Source organism: Microtus pennsylvanicus, chromosome 5 (genome assembly GCF_037038515.1).
Source record: "Microtus pennsylvanicus isolate mMicPen1 chromosome 5, mMicPen1.hap1, whole genome shotgun sequence".
Taxonomy (NCBI): Eukaryota; Metazoa; Chordata; class Mammalia; order Rodentia; family Cricetidae; genus Microtus; species Microtus pennsylvanicus.
Genome location: NC_134583.1, coordinates 69,185,868 through 69,205,576, shown reverse-complemented (window position 1 = coordinate 69,205,576; position 19,709 = coordinate 69,185,868). Strand labels below are relative to the sequence as shown.

At 44.3% G+C, this 19,709-nt stretch overlaps 1 protein-coding gene across 2 annotated transcripts in view; it reads right to left on the bottom strand.

Annotated features, from left to right (window-relative positions):
* The window catches only part of Itgam (integrin subunit alpha M), a 46,213-nt gene that overhangs the window by 8,213 nt on the left and 18,291 nt on the right, over positions 1-19,709 (bottom strand). Inside the window, exons 9-16 of one of the 2 annotated variants that reach the window (XM_075972420.1) lie at positions 19,340-19,490; positions 18,707-18,780; positions 18,469-18,598; positions 18,050-18,192; positions 6,902-7,042; positions 6,603-6,815; positions 2,660-2,790; positions 2,408-2,571 (exon numbers count right to left, since the gene is read on the bottom strand). In XM_075972420.1, the coding sequence (XP_075828535.1) occupies positions 2,408-2,571; positions 2,660-2,790; positions 6,603-6,815; positions 6,902-7,042; positions 18,050-18,192; positions 18,469-18,598; positions 18,707-18,780; positions 19,340-19,490 (1,147 nt within the window). The remainder of the gene's footprint in view (positions 1-2,407; positions 2,572-2,659; positions 2,791-6,602; positions 6,816-6,901; positions 7,043-18,049; positions 18,193-18,468; positions 18,599-18,706; positions 18,781-19,339; positions 19,491-19,709) is intronic. The other variant, XM_075972421.1, reaches the window with a different exon arrangement.

The following is a 19,709-nucleotide window of genomic DNA, read 5'->3' as shown; positions in this document are numbered from 1 at the left end:
GTTTTATTTGCTAGTTTGGCTCTGATATTCTCATCTGGGCATTCACAGTTTAGTAGTAAGTGGTTTGAGAAGAATTTCTATGTAGATTTCATGATACCTTCTCCCTACTGTTCCTAGTCTCCAAAACATTTCTATTTCTAGCCAAGCTGGCTCTTCTGACCTCTGGACCGGTAAGAATGAAGCTGGAAAAACATCTATTCTCCTCTTCCTGTTTCTCTCCGTGTCAGCCACTGCTATTCTCCTGCCAAAGCGCAATGCTTCTCTTTACGAACGGGGGCAGGGAAGAGTCAGGCCATTGGCAACAAAAACCCTGTTCAACTTGATCAATTGAATCTCCCAAGCCAGTTCTCTCTTGCTTAAGAATGAAGCTGTTTGAAAATGGATGGAACCGGAAAATGCTAGATTAAGTGAGCAAGTGCCAACTCGGAAGGGCAGACCCCAAATGTTCTCTGTCCTGTGTGGACCCTGGCTTCTGTCTCTAACAGGATCTCGCTTCTGATGGGAGAGAGTGTGGAGAGGACAGAAAGTGACAGGGGCCGCCATGAGGAGAAAGGAGGCGTTAGGGAAATGAGCAAGGAGAGCGACAGGACCCATGCGACAGGAAAGAACAGAGAGATGCTGCCAGGCGGGGGTTACGTGGGGTTGGAAACACGGAGATGGGGAGGCAACCGAAAATAAGTATGTATGAAAATGCTATAAAAGAAGGTAAATATTGCCGGGCGTTGGTGGCGCACGCCTTTAATCCCAGCACTCGGGAGGCAGAGGCAGGCAGATCTCTGTGAGTTCTAGACCAGCCTGGTCTACAGAGCTAGTTCCAGGACAGGCTCCAAAGCCACAGAGAAACCCTGTCTCGAAAAACCAAAAAAAAAAAAAAAAAAAAAAAGGTAAATATTGTAAGATAATTAATAAAAAAACTATGTTGGTCTTATATTGAAGTTCTTGATCCATTTAATGTTGAATTATGCTCTACATAGCAAAAAACAAAATAAACAAACAAAAAAGTTATTTGAGGAGCTGGAGAGGAGGTTTGGTAGCTCTGAGCACACACTGCTCTATCAGAGGACAGGAGTTCTGCCCCCAGCACCCTTGCCAAGCAGCTCCCAATGCCTGTGACTCCAGCTCCAGGGATCCAGCGCCCTCTTCTGGCCTCTGTGGGCACCCACAGTCCTGTGCACACACCTACACAGAGACACGCACAGGACTAAAGAGACATACAATTAAAAATATAATAAATCTTCCTTCAAAGTAATTTTTAAAGATTACTTGGCAAAGAAAAATTTTAAAAAGAGCTGAATGAAGCATGTTTGGAAACGCTGTAAAACTTGTCTGAGAATGAAATATATTGGTCTCTAGCTTTGTATGTTTAAAATAGTCATTGAAAAACCACTTTGGGTAGATAATGATAAAAATGTTAAGTTAGGAGTGTCCTCAGCTGTAACGTGTTTGCCTAGCATACACAAAGTTCTGAGTTCGGTCCTCAGCACCGCATAGAACTGGGTAAGGTAGTTCTAGTGCGTGGAAGTAGAGTTCCTGGGCATATGACTAAGGTCAGCTTTGCCTTGAAAAAATAATTTATTGTCTTACTATTACTGCATTGTTGGGACTAATGAGTCCAGGCCTTCAGCTGTTCTTCCCTGCTAGAACCTTCTAATTGAAGTTACTAGAAGCTGTGCCTAGCTTAGAGGATCAGAGGATGGGATTTTCACCTGTTGGCCATTGACTGCAGTGTATTTAAGCCTACATGGTGCTAATAATAAAGAGGGGCTTTGGTATCAGTGTCTGAAGGTCTGTGTGTCGGTCTGTCTCTGCGTGCGTGCGTGTGTGTGTGTGTGTGTGTGTGTGTGTGTGTTCTCAACCTCCAGCCCCTTTCCCGAAGCTCGCAAACTGGGGTCTAGCGCATAGAGCACAGAATAAGGAAAATACAAAACTGTGAACAGATATTCTTACATTTAAAAAGAGAAAGAAAGAATAAAAGAAGGAAAGAAAGAAAGGAAGGAAGGAGGAATGGAGGGAAGGAAGGAGGGAGGGAGGGAGGGAGGGAGGGAGGGAGGGAGGGAAGGAGGGAAGGAGAAAAGGAAGGGAGGGAGGGAGGGAAGGAAGGAGGGGAAAAGGGAGGGAGGGAGGGAGGGAAGGAGAAAAGGGAGGGAGGGAGGGAGGGAGGGAGGGAGGGAGGGAGGGAGGGAGGGATCCCAGTTTGCTCACAGACCTGGGGGTGCTGGTTCTCTGGACTACTGACACAACACACAAGTGTCACCTGGTCACTTCTCTGTAACGGTTGCTGGGCTTCATTCTAGCCAGGCTTTAAAAGGCTGTCAGCACCAGCCAGAACTTTCTTCTGCTAGAAGCCTGGGCAGACCGAGATGACACACTGTCATGGAAACCCAGAGGTTCAGCCAGCACCTCTCACCTTCTTGCAGCCGATCCCTGGTGCTCTTGCGGACACGGAGGCAGACTCTGACCTCCCCAGCATCTTTGTTTCTTGAGGCTTGATTCTGACATTCAAACACACTCCTTGCTAGAATATTGGGAATGAATTCCATGGTTGCCTCAAGTCTTAACACGGGCTGGGCTCTAGAGGGATACCAGAGAGTCATCAGGAACCAGAGACGGCAGAAACATTCCAAAGGCAAAGAGCTGGCACCATCAGAGGGGTTCTCACCTGAGCAGCAGGAGGTGCCCCTGGGCCCCCACAGCTAGGTCTGTCAGGCCGTCCATTGTGAGGTCCTTGCCTCCACTCAGCGACTGACCGAAGTACTGGAGCTTGGGGGAGAAGCTGGCACCTGCGATGCGCTGAGGGCAGGAAAGGAGAGAGGAAGGAGGAAAGAGTGTAACTGGGCGCAGAGGCAGAGGCTCTCCTCATTACCACCCAGCCTTTTCAAGGAATTCAGATGACTTAAGACCCACTAAGGAGCTGTTTAACTTTAAGTCACGATCTCCAAACAGTATCCAAAATTGTCCTGGATTATCTGAGTTTCCTAAAGAAAGTTAAAAGTTTTACAGGAAAGAAATTAAAAATATATATATACCATTTCACCCACCTGGATCTTACTTATATGGTCAGAAAAAAAAATCTCTCTTTTTTTTCCTGAGACTTGGTAATAGCTCTGTAGACCAGGCTGGCCTTGAACTCACAGAGATCCGCCTGCCCCTGCCTCCCAAGTGCTGGGATTAAAGGCGTGCGCCACCACTGCCCAGCTCAAAATTATCTCTTTCATTATCTTTCATCTATCTTCCTTGAGGAAGTGTTCATGTTAAAGGCCCGAGAACAACTCTTTTGTTTGTTTGGTTTTTCAAGACAGGGTTTCTCTGTGGTTTTGGAGCCTGTCCTGGAACTAGCTTTTGTAGACCAGGCTGGCCTCGAACTCACAGAGATCCACCTACCTCTGCCTCCCAAGTGCTAGGATTAAAGGCGTGCGCCACCACCACTCGGCCAGAGGACAACTTTTAAGAATCATTTCTCTCCTCCCATGATGTGGGCCCTGGGAGCAAACTCAGGTACTCAAGTTTGGCAGTAAGGGCCTCTACCTTCTGAGCCCTCTCACCAGCCCCAAACTCTCATATAAATACAAGACGTAAGAGGAGAAAGAAGGCATTGGCAATTAACACAGTAACACCCTCAGCAGTGGAAAGCCAATGCTAAACAGAACCAGGCAGTGTGGGGCCAGCAAGGCTCTCAGCAGAGAATGGGCCCAGGTAGCATAAGACAATCAGAACTGTGGTTGTTCCTGGGGTAGGAGGTAGGCTAGGAACTGGCTGGGAAGGAAACTTCCTATATTGTGTGAAGAAGACTGAGGTTTGGAAAGGCTGTAGCAAGATCTGGATATATGGCTCAAGCTAGCCTTGAACTTGCTAGGTAGCCCAAGAGGGCCTTTCCCTACCTCTGCCTACCTGTGTTCTGGCATTACTGGCGTGTTCCACCACATCCAGCAACATGGCTGTATATCGGAAAGGATATGAGGTACATTTGTCAAGACTCACTGAATAAATACTTATGCATTTTGTCTTAAAATAACTGCAAACACATATTCTAGTTAATAACCTACGTGTCAACGCTATTACGGACAAGGAGAACTGATAACACAACTGATTTAAAATGCACCAAAGAGAAAGAAAATGCTGGGCGTGGAAACAGAACTGTAATTGTAGCTTTGGAGGTTCAGGCAGGAGGATCATGAATTCCAGGCCAGCCTGGGTACGGAGTGAGACCTTGTCTCAGAATAGACAGATAGATTGATGATAGATAGATAGATAGATAGATAGATAGATAGATAGATAGATAGAAGCTGGGCGGTGGTGGCGCACGCCTTTAATCCCAGCACTCGGGAGGCAGAGGCAGGTGGATCTCTGTGAGTTCGAGACCAGCCTGGTCTACAAGAGCTAGTTCCAGGACAGGCTCCAAAGCCACAGAGAAACCTTGTCTCGAAAAACCAAAAAAAAAAAAAAAAAAAAAAAAAAGATAGATAGATAGATAGATAGATAGATAGATAGATAGACAGATGGAAAGACACGAGAACAAAAGAACAAAGCTGGGGAGACGTCTCGGTGGGTAAAGGACAGGCTGTACAATTATGAGAACCTGAACCCCTAGCGCCATGTGAATACGGGGCATGTCAGTCTGCAGCCCAGCCCTGGCGGGTGGAGACACAGGGATCGTTTGGGCTTGCTGGCTGGCCAGGCCAGCCAAACCGGCAAGACCCAGGTCATCAGCAATGATAAATGGAAATAAAAATGATCTTGGTGAGCAAGATAAGCCGAGCACAGAGGGACACACTGCCTGTTTTCTTTCACACGCAGAATCCAGGCTTTTAGGGCTGTCACGTGATCCAGAAATCCCACATCTCAATTTCATGCAAAAGGATCAGCAGAAGATCTTGAAGGAACAGTGGCACATCCACGCTCCTTACCACACCACTCAATGCAAACATGCTTGCCAACACTGAGCCCAAACAAGGATGGGCTGTCATCAGCCAATCGCTGATGGAGAAGGGGCTCGAGGGTCTGCCATGCCCCCTACTGAACAAGTAGGCGCTGGTGGAGCCTGGGAATTAGGGAATTACTGCCATCAGGTTGAACCTGGTGAATTCGCCAGGCTCAAGAAGAGGGCTCCAAACCCATGGTCACATAGTTGGCCCTGGTCAACCTTAGTGAGTCTCAAATCAAAACAAAACACATGAGGGAGGAAGGAGAACTAGGAAGAGACAAGGGAAGATGGAGGCGAGAGAGTTCAGAATGTATTGTAAATGTGTGTGAAAATGTCAAAGAACTTAATTTGGGGGCTGGAGAGGAAGCTCAGCACTTAGGAGCACTTACTGCTCTTACAGAGGACCCGGGGTTGATTCCTGGCACCCACACCAGGCAGCTCACAACTGCTTGTGACTCCAGCTTCAGGAATCCTTTACCCTCTGACCTCTGTGGGCATCTGCAGGCATGGGTGCACATAAGCTCATCCAGCCATACACACAAATAAAAATAATTCTTTAAAATAAAATATAATTTCAAAACATTAAAAATATGAGAAAGGGGCTGGGTATGGGGGCGCACGCCTTTAATCCCAGCACTTTGGAGGCAGAAACAGGTGGATCTCTGGGAGTTTGAAGGCTGGCCTGGTCTGCATGGTGCATTTCAGGCAGCCAAGGCTAGATAGGAAGACTCTGTCTCAAAAGAAAAAGAGGGGGGAGGAGGCGAATAAGGTAGAGAAGTGATTGAAAAGTGTTGTGGAATATATCTTTACACTGTGTGAAAGCATGCCATTGTCACTGATTTAATAAAAAACTAGACTTCCAAGGGCTAGGCAGGGGGCAGAGACAATGTTGGGAGATGAGGTAACAAGCCGTGAGCCATGTGGCAGCACATAAATTGATAGAAATGAGTTGATTTAAGTTATAAGAGCTAGTTAGAAACAAGCCTAAGCCATAGGCAGAGCTTTCATAATTAAAAACAAGTCTCCATGTGGTGACTGGGGAGCCGGCAGGCAGGACAGAGAAAGACTCGCCACAGAGAAAGAGTAGCTCACCATCAGTCTTTGACCCCCACATCACCCACAGGATGTACACAGATACACACACACACAACACACACACACGCACACACACATGCAACACACAGAGACTTAATATAGCAACAGCAGAATTTTAAGTCAAACTCAGGAATCTCATAAAATCCCTAGATTCCTGTAAAGTGTCCAGCTGTATGGGTTTCCTAGGACATAGGATTTTCAGTACTAACATCGGGGCAGATCTGGGGAGAACAGAACCCTTGGTCCCTCGGCCAGAACAGGAGTTCCAGAGAAAGGAGCTGCACAATGTACAATGTTATGCACCCCTTCATCTGGCCTAACTGTGCTGAACACTTCACACCCTCACAGCTGTGGCCTGCCAGCTACAGCCCCAGGCCTCAGCAATAAAGCTGAGTGTGGGTGCCCCAAAGCACCACCTACCCTTTCAAAGAGTTCATCTAGGCTGGAGAGTCTCTGAGGCAGCGTGAAGGGTGTGTTACTCTCTTAAAGGTTCTGGAAGGTGTGTAGGAAAACGGATCTGGCAGTTAAATCAGAGGGCCCAAATCACACAAGTCAGTGCCGTGCCAGGTCAGCAGCGGGGACTTACCTGGCTGTGAGCGGTGCTGATGCTGACTGTCGATGTCCCGTGAAAGATGTAGACGGCTCCCTGATTCTCCTGCTCTCCTGGAGCCCCAACGGCCACATCCGTCAGCTTGTCCCCATTCACATCTCCCAGGACTGTCAGAGCTGCCCCAAAACGACCCCAGGGGTGGCCCTGTTCGCCGTGGAGAATGGCTTCACACCGCCACCGAGCCCTCTGCTAAACAGAAACAGTGACAGGCCCAAAACCCTAGCAACCCTCCACTTCACACCCAGCCACATCTGGCCCATCCATCCATCACTTACCCCTCTAGGCAAAGGACACACTGACACCTGGCCTCCTCGGGTCTGCTCATAGTAATGAGGGGCCCCAATGAGGATCAAGTCGGTATTGCCATCACCATCCATGTCCACGGAACAGAGGGAGGCCCCAAAGTAAGAGCCAATCTGAAAGATATGGGGGGAAAGATCACACACCTCTAGGAGTTTCCTGTCTGTGAAGAAGCCAGACTTGGTGGTGCGTACCAGCACCAGGAAGGCAGAGGTAGGAGGATCAGGAGTTCAAGGTTGCATAGGGAGAAGTGTAAGCTGGAGAGATGGCTCACTGGCTGCTCTTCCAGAGGTCCTGAGTTCAATTCCCAGCAACCACATGGTGGCTCACAGCCATCTATAATGAGACCTGGTGCCCCCTTCTGGCTTGCGGGCACACATGGAAGGAATGCTGTACACATAATAAATAAATAAATATTTAAAAAAAAAAAGACTTGTCTGAAAGGAAGGAGGAGAACCAGATTGTGACTGTGGGGGAGGAAGGTTGGAGAAGGCAAGATTTTCTATGTGACTTGTGGTGACTTGAATAAGAATGACCCCCATAGGCTTGCAAATTTTAATGCTTAGTCACCAGGGAACTCTTTGACAAGACTACAAGGATTAAGAGACAAGTCCTTGTTGGAAGAAGTATGTGACTGGGGGTAGATTTTGAGGTTTTCTTTTCTTTTTCATTCTTTTTTTTTGTTTTGTTTTGTTGTTTTGTTTTTGTTAATTTTTCAAGACAGGGTTTCTCTATGTTAACAGTCCTGGCTGTCCTGGAATTTGTTTTGTAGACCAGGTTGGCCTTAAACTCACAAAGATCTGCCTACCTCTGCCTCACCAGTGCTGGAATTAAAGGTGAACACCTGACAAAATACACCATTCCTACATAATAAAGGTCTTGGAGAGAACAGGGATACAAGGAACATACCTAAACATAATAAAGGCAAGATACAGCAAGCCAACAGCCAACATCAAACTAAATGGAGAGAAACTCACAGCAATTCCACTAAAATCAGGAATAAGACAAGGTTGTCCATTCTCTCCATATCTATTCAATATAGTTCTTGAGATCCTAGCTAGAGCAATAAGACACCAAAAAGAGATCAAGGGGATACAAATTGAAAAAGAAGAAGTCAAACTCTCACTGTTTGCTGATATGATAGTTTACATAAGCGATCCCAAAAATTCTACCAAGAAACTTCTACAACTCATAAACACTTTCAATAATGTAGCAGGACACAAGATTAACTCAAAAAAATCAGTAGCCCTCCTGTACACAGAATAGAAAAGGGCTGAGAAAGAAATCAGAGAAACAACACCCTTCACAATAGCCACACATAGCATAATATATCTCGGAGTAACTCTAACCAAACAAGTGGAAGACTTGTATGACAAGAACTTTAAATCTTTAAAGAAAGAAATTGAAGAAGACACCAGAAAATGGAAAAATCTCCCATGCTCTTGGGTAGGCAAAATTAACATAGTAAAAATGGCAATCTTACCAAAAGCAATCTACAGATTCAATGCAATGCCCATCAAAATCCCAGCAAAATTCTTCACAGACCTCGAAAGAACAGTACTCAACTTTATATTGGAAAGAAAAAACCCAAGATAGCCAAAACAATCCTATAAAATAAAGGAACTTCTAGAGGCATCACAATTCCTGACTTCAAACTCTACTACAGAGCTACAGTACTGAAAACAGCCTGGTATTGGCATAAGAACAGACAGGAGGACCAATGAAACCTAATAAAAGACCCGGATATTAATCCACACTCCTTTGAACACTTGATTTTTGACAAAAAAAAATCAAAAAATATCAAATGGAAAAAAGAAAACATATTTAACAAATGGTGCTGGCATAACTGGATACTGACATGTAGAAGAATGAAAATAGACCCATATCTATCACCACGCACAAAACTCAAGTCCAAATGGATCAAAGAAAGACCTCAACATAAAGCCAGCTACACTGAACCTTATAGAAGATAAAGTGGAAAGTACACTTGAATGCATTGGCACAGGAGACCACTTCCTATATATAACCTCAGCATCATAAACACTGAGAGAAACAATTAATAAATGGGACCTCCTGAAACTAAAAAGCTTCTGTAAAGCAAAGGGCATGGTCAACAAGGCAAAATGACAGCCTACAGAATGGGAAAAGATCGTCACTAACCCCACATCAGACAGGTCTGATCTCCAAAATATACAAAGAACTCAAGAAATTGAACACCAAAAGAACACATAATCCAATAAAAAAAATGGAGTACAGACCTAAACAGAGAACTCTCAACAGAGGAATCTAAAATGGCTGAAAGACACTTAAGGAAATATTCAACATTCTTAGTCATCAGAGAAGTACAAATCAAAACAACTCTGAGATTCCATCTTACACCTGTAAGAATGGCCAAGATCAAAAACACTGATGACAACTTATGCTGGAGAGGTTGTGGGGAAAAGGGAACACTTCTGCATTGCTGGTGGGAATGCAAGTTGGTACAGCCCCTTCGAATGTCAGTGTGGTGATTTCTCAGACAATTAGGAAACAACCTTCCTCAAGACCCAGTAATATCACTTTTGGGTATATATCCAAAAAATGCTCAATCGTGCCACAAGGACATGTGCTCAACTATTTTCATAGCAGCTTTGTTTGTCATAGCCAGGACCTGGAAACAACCTAAATGCCCCTCAAAGAATGGATAAGGAAAATGTGGTACATTTACACAATGGAGTACTACACAGCAGAAAAAATAATGACAGCTTGAATTTTGCAGGAAAATGGATGGAGCTAGAAAACATTATTTTGAGTGTGGTAACCCAGACACAGAAAGACAATTATCACATGTATTCACTCATAGGTAATTTTTAAACATAAAGTAAAGAAAGCCAACCTACAAATCACAATCCCAGAGAACTTAGACAACAATGAGGACACTAAGAGAGACTTACATAGATCAAATCTACATGGGAAGTATAAAAAGACAAGATCTCCTGAGTAAATTGGGAGCATGGGGACCTTGGGAGAGGGCTAAAGGGGGGAGGGGAGAGGCAGGGAGGGAAGCAGAGAAAAATGTAGAGCTCAATAAAAATCAATAAAAATGTTTTTAAAAAGGTGAACAACATATCTGGAGGGTTTTTGAGGTTTTCTTTTCTTTCTCTTTCTTTTAGATTTATTTATTTATTTATTTATTAATTATGTATGCAGTATTCTACCTGCTTGTGTGCCTGCACACCAGTCTCATTATAGATGATTGTAAGTCACCAGGTGGTTGCTGGGAATTGAACTCAGGACCTCCAGAAGAATAGCCAGTGCTCTTAACCTCTGGGTCATCTCTCCAGCCCCGAGGTTTTTAAAAGCCCAGTGTTCCTTTATGTCTCTGTCTCTCAGCCAATAGATCAGGACGTAGCTTTCAGCTACTGCTGCAGAGATGTGTCTCCGTTCTCCCGCCATGATAATGAACTAAACCTCTACAATTGTAAGCAAGCCCCCAATGAAATGCTGTCTTTTCTAAGAGCTGCCTTGGTCATGGTGTGTCTTCACGGCAGCAGAAGAATGACTAGGACATGGTTCATAATACATTTTGAGAAAGCACAGGCACACACACAAGAGAGAGAGAGAGAATGTTAAGGGTGAAACCCAGGACTTCAGACATTCTAGGCAACTGGTCTACCATCGAGCTACACCCCCCAACCAACTGAATATGCTCCTAGCTAGAGAAATATATCATAAAGTCAAGGGGCAGTAGGATTGGATTTATCACAGATGATATTTTAGGGAACTTACTAAGGCAGCTAAGAATATGATGCATTGGAGAACACAAATATAATATTTAGAAGAGTAGACATGGTACCCTTTTAGATTAGAATTATCTAGAGAAGCAAAGGATAAAGTCTAATATGGCGGGCTGGAGAGGTAGCTCAGTGGTTAAGAGCATGGGCTGCTCTTTCAGAGGTCCTGAGTTCAATTCCCAGCAAGCACATGGTGGCTCACAGCCATCTGTAATGAGATCTGGTGCTCCCTTGTGTGACACAGACATTTGTGCAGGCAGAATACTGTATAAATAATAAGTAAATAAATGAATAAGTAAATCTTTAAAAAAAGAAAAGAAAAGATATCTGTATGATGTTAATGGATCCTTTTAAAAAAAAAGTCTAATTTGGCCATAATCAATTTGATTGGGTAAAAACCACAATTATCAGACTGGAGGTATAGCTCGGTGGTAAACTACTTGTCCTGTATTCTTGAAGCACTGAGTAGTTTAGTCCCTAGTACTGAAAACCTTGCTGCCCAGAAAGTTTTGTGTTACCTGACCAGTAAAAATATCTTTTTCATATGCTCTAGGTAAACACGCAGCATTTATCCATAGAACCCAGCCGTTTTTCATTCACTTTCTCATTCACTCAACACAGACGTGTTTGCTGAGCACCAGACAGGGTAGCAGACATGGTGCCTTCAAGGACTCTCAGCACAGCAATGTGGAGAGAAGAAGAGCAAGTTAAACGGGGATGTGTTACAGGTTTCAAACTAGAAGTCCCAGGAAGGAAAAGTACAGAGGACTAGAGACAACACAAACTCTGCGCCCCACCACCACCAACACTGCAGGAGACTCTCTGATCACCCAGTGAAGGGTCTGGAGCTTTGTCCTGACATCAGTAGCATTTTTTAGGTCAGGTTTATTGGTGATAAATTTTGCATAAAATAAAATTCAGCTGTTTTAGTTATAGTTTTAGAGTTTTAACAAACATCCAGTCATATAATCATGACCACCATCAGGCTATGGCCTCCTCCTGGTGCCTCACAGTTGGCTTCTTCCCCACTGACACCACTGCTGTTTCTGTCCCTGAACCATGGTTGTTCTCATCTAGATTGCTGTGCAAATGGATACACAGTTTGCAGACTACTTTAGACTTCATCTTTCAGCTCAAATAATTCACTTGAAATCTATCCATATTGCTTGCGTGCATTAGCAACCCATTCCTATTGCTGCTGAGCCCTCCACTGCACGGGCCTGTCACGGCTTGAGATTCCATCCTCCAGCTCAGGGCATCCCGATGCCTCCAGTGTGATGTGGTTGGGAACAGAGCAGCAGCAAGCATTAGATTTCCGTGTGAACATCTGTCTCCGTGTCTCCTCAGTAATGCTAGTTGCACTGCTAGTGTGTGACCGGCTGTCACATCTCCTAAGAAACTGGCTTTTTTTTGGATCAGTCTCATCAGACACGATAAGATGGTCTGCTGTAGATAGTCAGCTCCGCTGTCACTCACTGGAAAGCTTCTCTATTACATTTTTGTACTTTTGTTGACTACTAATTCATCAATTGTGACAATAACAGCATAAAAAATGGTGGAAGAAGCTGTCAATGAGCAGGTTTTTAAATGTGGGTGAAACTGTCATCTGTTAAAAATAGGCTACAATAACTGTAAGGTGTTTTAAGTAAGCCTCCTAAACGCAGAGAAATCTGCAGCAGAAACACGGAGGAGAAAGAAATCAGTATAGAACTATAACGAAGATATATAACTATATAAATCAATATGTAACTATAGAAATTTTATCAAAGCCAAATGAGACAATAAGAAATAGAATGGACCAAAGGAACTGCAAAGCAGAAAACAGTGAACAAACCCAGGTTGTCCACCAACAATTGTGCTAAGTACAAGCAAATTACCCTCTTTAACCAAAACATGGGCCTGGAGGGATGGCTCAGCCGTTAAAGGCTAGGCTCACAACCAAAAATATAAGAGTTCGGTTCCCAGCACCCACGGCTGTCCCTCCAGGTACCGTAAAAAAAAAAAATATATGGAATATACGAATGGGTTTGGAGCTTTTGTTTTGTTTTATTTTGTTTTTCATTATATATACATATATCATATCTGCATGTGTTTGTGTGTTATATGTGTGCCTGGTGCCTATAGAGGCCAGAAGAGGACATTAGATGCCCCCAGGAACTAGAGTTACAGATGGTTATGAGCCTCATGTGGGTGATAGGAGTCAAACCCAGGTCCTCTGTGAGAGCAATGAATATTCTTAACTGATGAGCCAACTCTCCAGGCCTGACTGAAAGGGTTTTTTAGATTCAGTACTGGCTACCTAAATTAGACCTATAGGTGCAGATTTATGGACATAGCTTGAAAGTGAAAGGAGGGGGAAAAGAGCTACTCCACGCCAACAATGACCACGAGAAAGGAGGATGCCAAGGCTCCTGCCAGATGAGCTAGCCCTGTGTCAGTCTACCCTGAAGGCAGAATCAGAATGGAGAGAGTCCTGTGCAGCAGAGCCTGAACACACCGGTATAATCTGGAGTGCCAGTGAACCAGTGAGAAGAAAAAGATTTCCAACAAGAGAAACTTGTGGCTTGCTGCTCCATCCCAAAAGAGTTAAAGAGCATCCGTTATTGGAGTTGAGGATGAAAGTCTCATGTAACCCAGGCTGGCCTTGAACTCCTGAGCCTCCAGTCTAAAGGGCTGGGATTACAGGTATCCTAGGTGTGAAAGAGAGGGAATCGTTCCAAAGTCATTTTATAAAGTCAGAATTACACTGCTACTAAAGCCAGACAAGCGCACAAATCAAAAGAAACAAAAAGAAAACAGCCTGCAAAAATCCCTAAGTAAAGTGTTAACAGAATGAGCTCAACAGCACATTTTCAAATGATTCCTTGGGTCTGGTGACATAGGTGAGAGGTAGTGGGGTATTTGCATAGTGTTCATGAAGCTACCCAATACTGCAAAGGAAGGGAAAGATGGAGAATAAGGAAAAAGGGGGGGAAAGAGGAAAAGAAAAGGAGGGGAGGAAGAAGGAGAAGAGGTGAAGGGAATTGTATTACCAATAAAGCCGATATATCACATCACTAGATTAAATGGGAGAAGTGTGATCATTTCAGGGCATGCAAGAAAACCATCTTATAAGGTTCAACATTTCTTCATAATAAAATTCTAAATAAATTAGTTATAAAAGTATATGTTGACAGGCAGTGGTGACTCACACTCGGGAGGCAGAGGCAGTAGGATCTCTGAGTTCAAGGCCAGCCTGGTCTACAGAGCCAGTTGACACATACACACATACACACACATATGCATGCACACACACACATACTACATAATCTATGACACACCGAGAGCAAACACCACCCTGAAAGATAAAAAACAAACTGTTTCCTGTAAGATCTGAGCAGCACTGTTGCTCAACACAGTAGAAGAAGCCCTAGGCAGAGAAATTAAGCAAGAGACAGAAGTTAGGGCAACTAGACAGGACAGGAGAAAGCAAAACTTACAGACATTTTTTTTAGGTTCTATCAGAAATACCATTGGAGCATATAATTTAGTAAAGTTAAAGGTCACAGAATCCACATACAAAAACAATACAACAAGCTAGGTACCAATAGTGAACCATCTGAAAACAATTGTGAAGAAAGTAACACCATTTACAACAGCTATAAAACACAATAGGTCTAGGGCTCAGCAGTTAAAAGCACCTGCTGCTCTTCCAGAGGACCTGAGTTCAGTTCCCATCACCCACGTGGGACAATTCCCAACCACCTGTAATGTCCCAGGGTATCTCCTAGAACCCATGGTATCCATGGGCCCCTGAACACATTCACAAAAGCACACATATTTAATATAAAAAAAGAAAATTGGTGGCTGGAGAGATGGCTCAGAGGAATAGAGCACTGGCTGCTCTTCCAGAGGTCCTGAGTTCAACTCCCAGCAACCACATGGTGGCTCACAACCATCTGTAATGAGATCTGGTGTCCTCTTCTGTACTGCAGGATACATGAAGGAAGAAACCTATATACATAATAAATAAAAATCCTTAAAAAAAAGAAAATTAACAAAAGTCTGTAGATACAGCTCAGAAGAGAAAGCGCTCCCTTAATAGCATGGAGAAAGTCCAACATCACGTAAGTGGGGTGGTGGTACACTTGGAAGAGGCAAGAAGATAAGAAGTTCAAGGCCACTGTCAGCTACTTAGAAAGTTCAAAGCCAAGCCAACCTGGGCTACTTGACCTTATCTCAAAAAAAAAAAAAACCCTAGGAATGATTTTAACCACAGAATGGAGCCTCTTTAGAATGAAAAATATAAAATATTGAGAAGAGATTGAAAAAAATATAAAAATGAAAAAATCCCATGTTTATGAATTAGAAGAATTAGTCTGCATTGAAATAAAATGGCAGTTTTAACTAAATATATCCTTATAAATTCTAAAATTCATAGAAAGTCAAAAGAATCCCCAAATATCCAAACAGTCTTGAGCTAAAGGAAGAAAGATGAAGGTGGTACAGTATGTAAGCCTGCCCATACCTGGGAGCAGGGGCACACACCTAGAGTCACACCTCTGGGGACACCTGAGACAAGAAGATCGTTGTCAAGGACAAGCCAGGCTGAATAGCAAGATCCTGTGGAATAATCCTTCCAACACTGTGTGAATAGCTGGCCACTAGCTGAAGAGGATAAAGTTAGGTGGGAAAGCCAAACTGAGAATGGTGGGATGAGGAAGGGTGGATGGAGTCAGAGAGCGCAAGCCACACAGAGAATGAATCAGGCACACAAAATGGGATAAAGGTAAAAGTCACGAGCGTCGGGGCAGCACATAGATTAACAGAAATGAGTTAAGTTGTAAGAGCTTGTTAGTAATAAGTCTGAGCTATTGGCCAAGCATCTATAGGTAATATTAAGTCTCCGTGTGTTTATTTGGGAGTTGTTGGTGGGACAGAAACTTCCACCTACATATATGGGGGGGAGTTGCTATAATCAAAGCAACATGGCATCAGAATATAAATAAGAATAAGTCAGGTGGGTGGATGCAGAAGCCAGAAATCCACATTCTCATGGGTAACAGATTTTCAACAAAGGCCCCAAGGACATACATGAATATCCGTTTGATAAATGTTATCACTTGGGGAACTATTTATGGGCAGGAGAATGCAACTAGACCCCTATCCCATTTGAGTCTAAACATACTGAAGACCTAAACATAATGCCTAAACTATGAAATTACTAGAAGAAAACAAAGGAACACTTGAGGACCTTGATATGAGCAGGGCTGCTTTTTATATTAGACCCCAAAATGCAGACAACAAAAACAAAAAAAACCTCAGTTGTCAACTTGACTAGATCTAAAATCAGCTCTGGGCACTGCTGAGAGGAATATGATTTTAATTTGATCAATATCTCAACAATACACTTGAGTACTTGAAAAAAAGAAATAGTAGGAGTGGCAGTCACTTGTTTATGATTTTCAGATGGAAACATTTTAAACTTTTAACCATAAGGCCAGCTGGAGACTTTGTAACTGACCCCTTTCAAGTTGGGGACACGCCCTTTAGCCCGCGTGCCACCGGGAGTTTTCAATGTGAAAAGATGTTGGGGTGGGCCGGCTTCTATTTCTGGCTCTACTTGGGTGAGTACACAGCTCTTACAGCCTGTTTACAATGAATTATTACATTGAGGTTTTTCAAAATAGCACTTTCAGTGAGAAAATTCACATAACATAAATTCTCTGTTTTAAAGTGCAAAAACCAGTAGTGTTTAGTATATTCTTGTTTTGTAACCATGGGCTCTAAATCTGTAGCACTGTCCCCAGAAAGAAACCTTGTGTTGATTAGTCCCCAGCGTCTACCCCACTTCATCCACTGGCGACTCCTGACCTGCTTTTTATCCCTATCTACTTGGACATTGGGGTTGTGTAGTTGGTTTTGCTGTTATTTTCTTTTCGTTTTGAGAGTGAGTCTCAAACAATACAGTCCAAGTTAGCCTAGCACCCACTGTGTAACCTAACCTGACCTCAAACTTGCAACTCTCCTGCCTCATCCTGCTGCATACTAAGATTTTCTGCATGCATTACTATACCTGGTCTGTAAACTCAGGATTGGGAAGTGCTCTCCTTTTTCAGGATTGTTTGGGTTATTCGGGGTCTCTCACATTTTCCCATGAACTTTGACATCAGTTTGTCCTTTTGAAGCATCTTAGAGAAACAGCTATGTATCAACAGATATGGAATTACTTCAGTAATATGTGGGTGCCCATGAGTGTGTGTGTCTGTGTGTGTGTCTGTGTGTGTGTGTCTGTGTGTGCGTGTGTCTGTGTGTGTGTATGTGTGTGACAGCCAGAGGTCAACGTCAAGGGTCATTTGTTGTGGAATATTATTTCAACTAGGCAAAGATGTGTTATGTGTTGCATTTGTTTGTGCTGCATTTATTTAATTATGAAAGGGATGAGCAGCTAACAGCTAGGCAGAGAAAGAGAGGGCAGGGCTAGAGAGGGGAGAGAATAAAGAGGAGCAGAAATCTAGGCTCAAGAGGAGAAGAAATGAGAGGAAGAGGAGGGAATGAGGGAGACACCCAGGGCCAGAAGCCAGGCGGCTGCCAGACACGAGAACAATTATTTGGTGTAGTAATAGGGGCGGCGGGGCTGCGTCCCCAACACCCCAGCCGCCTGCTCGGCTAGCTTTTGCCCCGAAATAACAACACACAAACTGTATTCATTTAATCACTGCTTGGCCCATTTCTATCTAGGCTAATTCTCACATATTAATTTAGGCCATTTCTAATCACCTGTGTAGCGCCCCTAGGTGCGCTTACTGGGAAGATTCCAGCCTCTGTCCATCCTGGGTCGGAGCTTCATAGTGTGCGTCTGCCTGGGAGCTGGGAGCATGGCATCTCTCTCTGAGGTGTCTGCTCCCCAGAGGAGAGCTGTCGAGTCTGAGCTCACTTCCTCTTCCTCCCGGCATTCTGTTCTGTTTACTCCACCTACCTATGTCCTAGCCAATAAAATGGGCCAAGGCAGTTCCTTTATTAGCCAATGACCTTCCTCCATCAATTTGGCTGAGCAGTGGTGGCGCACGCCTTTAATCCCAGCACTTGGGAGGAAGAGGCAGGCAGATCTTTGTGAGTTCGAGGCCAGCCTGGTCTACAAGAGCTAGTTCCAGGACAGGCTCCAAAGCTACAGAGAAACCCTGTCTTGAAAAACCAAAAAAAGAAAAGAAAAGAAAGAAAGGCCAAAGACATGACATTCTCAGACGCAAAGCTGACCTGGGACTCTCTAACATGGCGCCCTCCAAAGATGCCACACGCGGCACTGGTCCACCCTAGAATCCCAGTTCCAGGGGCCTCTGTGTCTTTATGTTTCACACACTCTACACTTACCTGGCTGCCCTTGATATCAGCCTGGGGCTCCCAGGCACCGAAATTCTGTCTGAACATCACCACCAGACCAGTATGCTGATATCGAGGTGCCCCTAAAAGCAAGCTTTGGACCCGGCTCCTCATGATGACTGCAGAAGAATAACCTAAGAAGAATGTTTGTAATAGGCAAAGTGTTTTCCGGTGCAGACCTGGCCCTCCTTTCACAGTGCAGGCCCGTTCCTAAGTAGGACAGCAGAGCAGCCCCAGGCCTGACGTGCTGGGGCGACTGTTATGCACATAACCAAAATTAAATTTAGATTCTTAAAAAAAATCTCTACATCTATCCCAAAAGCCAACAAAAGATCCAAAAGCATGCATGTCAGTGGAGTGACATCAAATCTCGATCCGTTCCTAGAACAACCCCTGCCCTCCTCACTTACCCAAGTAAGCATCGTTCATATCTGAATCCACTCTGGTTGTGTTGACGAAGGTGGCTTTACCCTGTGATGTGTACAGAAAGGCTCCACCTGCCCAGTCAAAGCTCCCCACAGAGCCCAGCAAGGGACCATTCTGAGGAAAGGAACATAACAGGACTGAGGGGGGAAAAGCCCTCAACCCTTGCACCTCTTCCTTCTTTGTGCCCCCTCTTCACCCCTAGTTTATTGTAGGAGCACTCACAGAGGTGATGGTGGCACTGAAGCCTTCTTGAGACATCTCATGCTCAAACGAGCTGGTACTTCCTGTCTGAGTGCCTGCAGGGAAGAAGACATTCTACGTGAAAGCAAGCAGAGAAGCATGGACCAAATACCCAAAACCCCAAGTGCTGTCATGGCCAGACAAAGGGAGGCTCCCACATTGAATATGCACAGCTTGCGAGGATGGCGGGCCTTCAGCGACCTTCTCTTCCTCAAGGAAGAATGGGGTTCTCAAGGTATCTAACTTTTCCCAGACGTCATCCATCCAGATTATATATGAAATGCCCAAATTTGGTTAAGAGCCAAATTTGGGAGCACATGCATGTGGTCCCAGCACTCAAGAGGCTGAGGCAAGAGGATGACCAAGAGTTCAGGGTCATCGTGGGCTACGAGGTGAGACTATCTCAACAGCATATCCCTCAAAAAAAAAAAGAAATTCTCTAATTTGTAAATGTATTCGATAAATATTTAATAGATGCTTTCTGTGTACCACACACTGTTCCAGGCGGCGGAGACATTCAAAGGAATGGAGCAAGTCAGACCCGCGTGACGGGAGAGCTGATGCTGGCGGGAGAACGCTAAGTGGGAACCGCTGGGCTGCGCTGGGCTGGCTCACCCTCAATGGCGAAGATCTTCTCCTGGAGCTGGTTCTGAATGGTCTTCAGGGCTTCAAAGTTGTCCACTTGGAACACGTGATCTCCAGCTGGCTTAGAAGCAATGGTATCAAGCTCTTGGCGGGATTTCCTACCGGCGAAGGCATTCCCCACCTGTTACCAAAGAGTCGAAGCCGAATTATTTATTCTCTGATGGTAGCTGTATCATTCAGCAAAGAAAATCCTAGATGAAAGAATCTGAAACTTCTATCAAATAAAGAGTTCACCAGAAGGAGCCATCCCTCCTGGTAGGGGGCTGACATCTCCCCAGCAAAAGAGAAACCTTTTTAAAATTATTTTGCTTTTAATTCTCATTCTATCTATCTATCTATC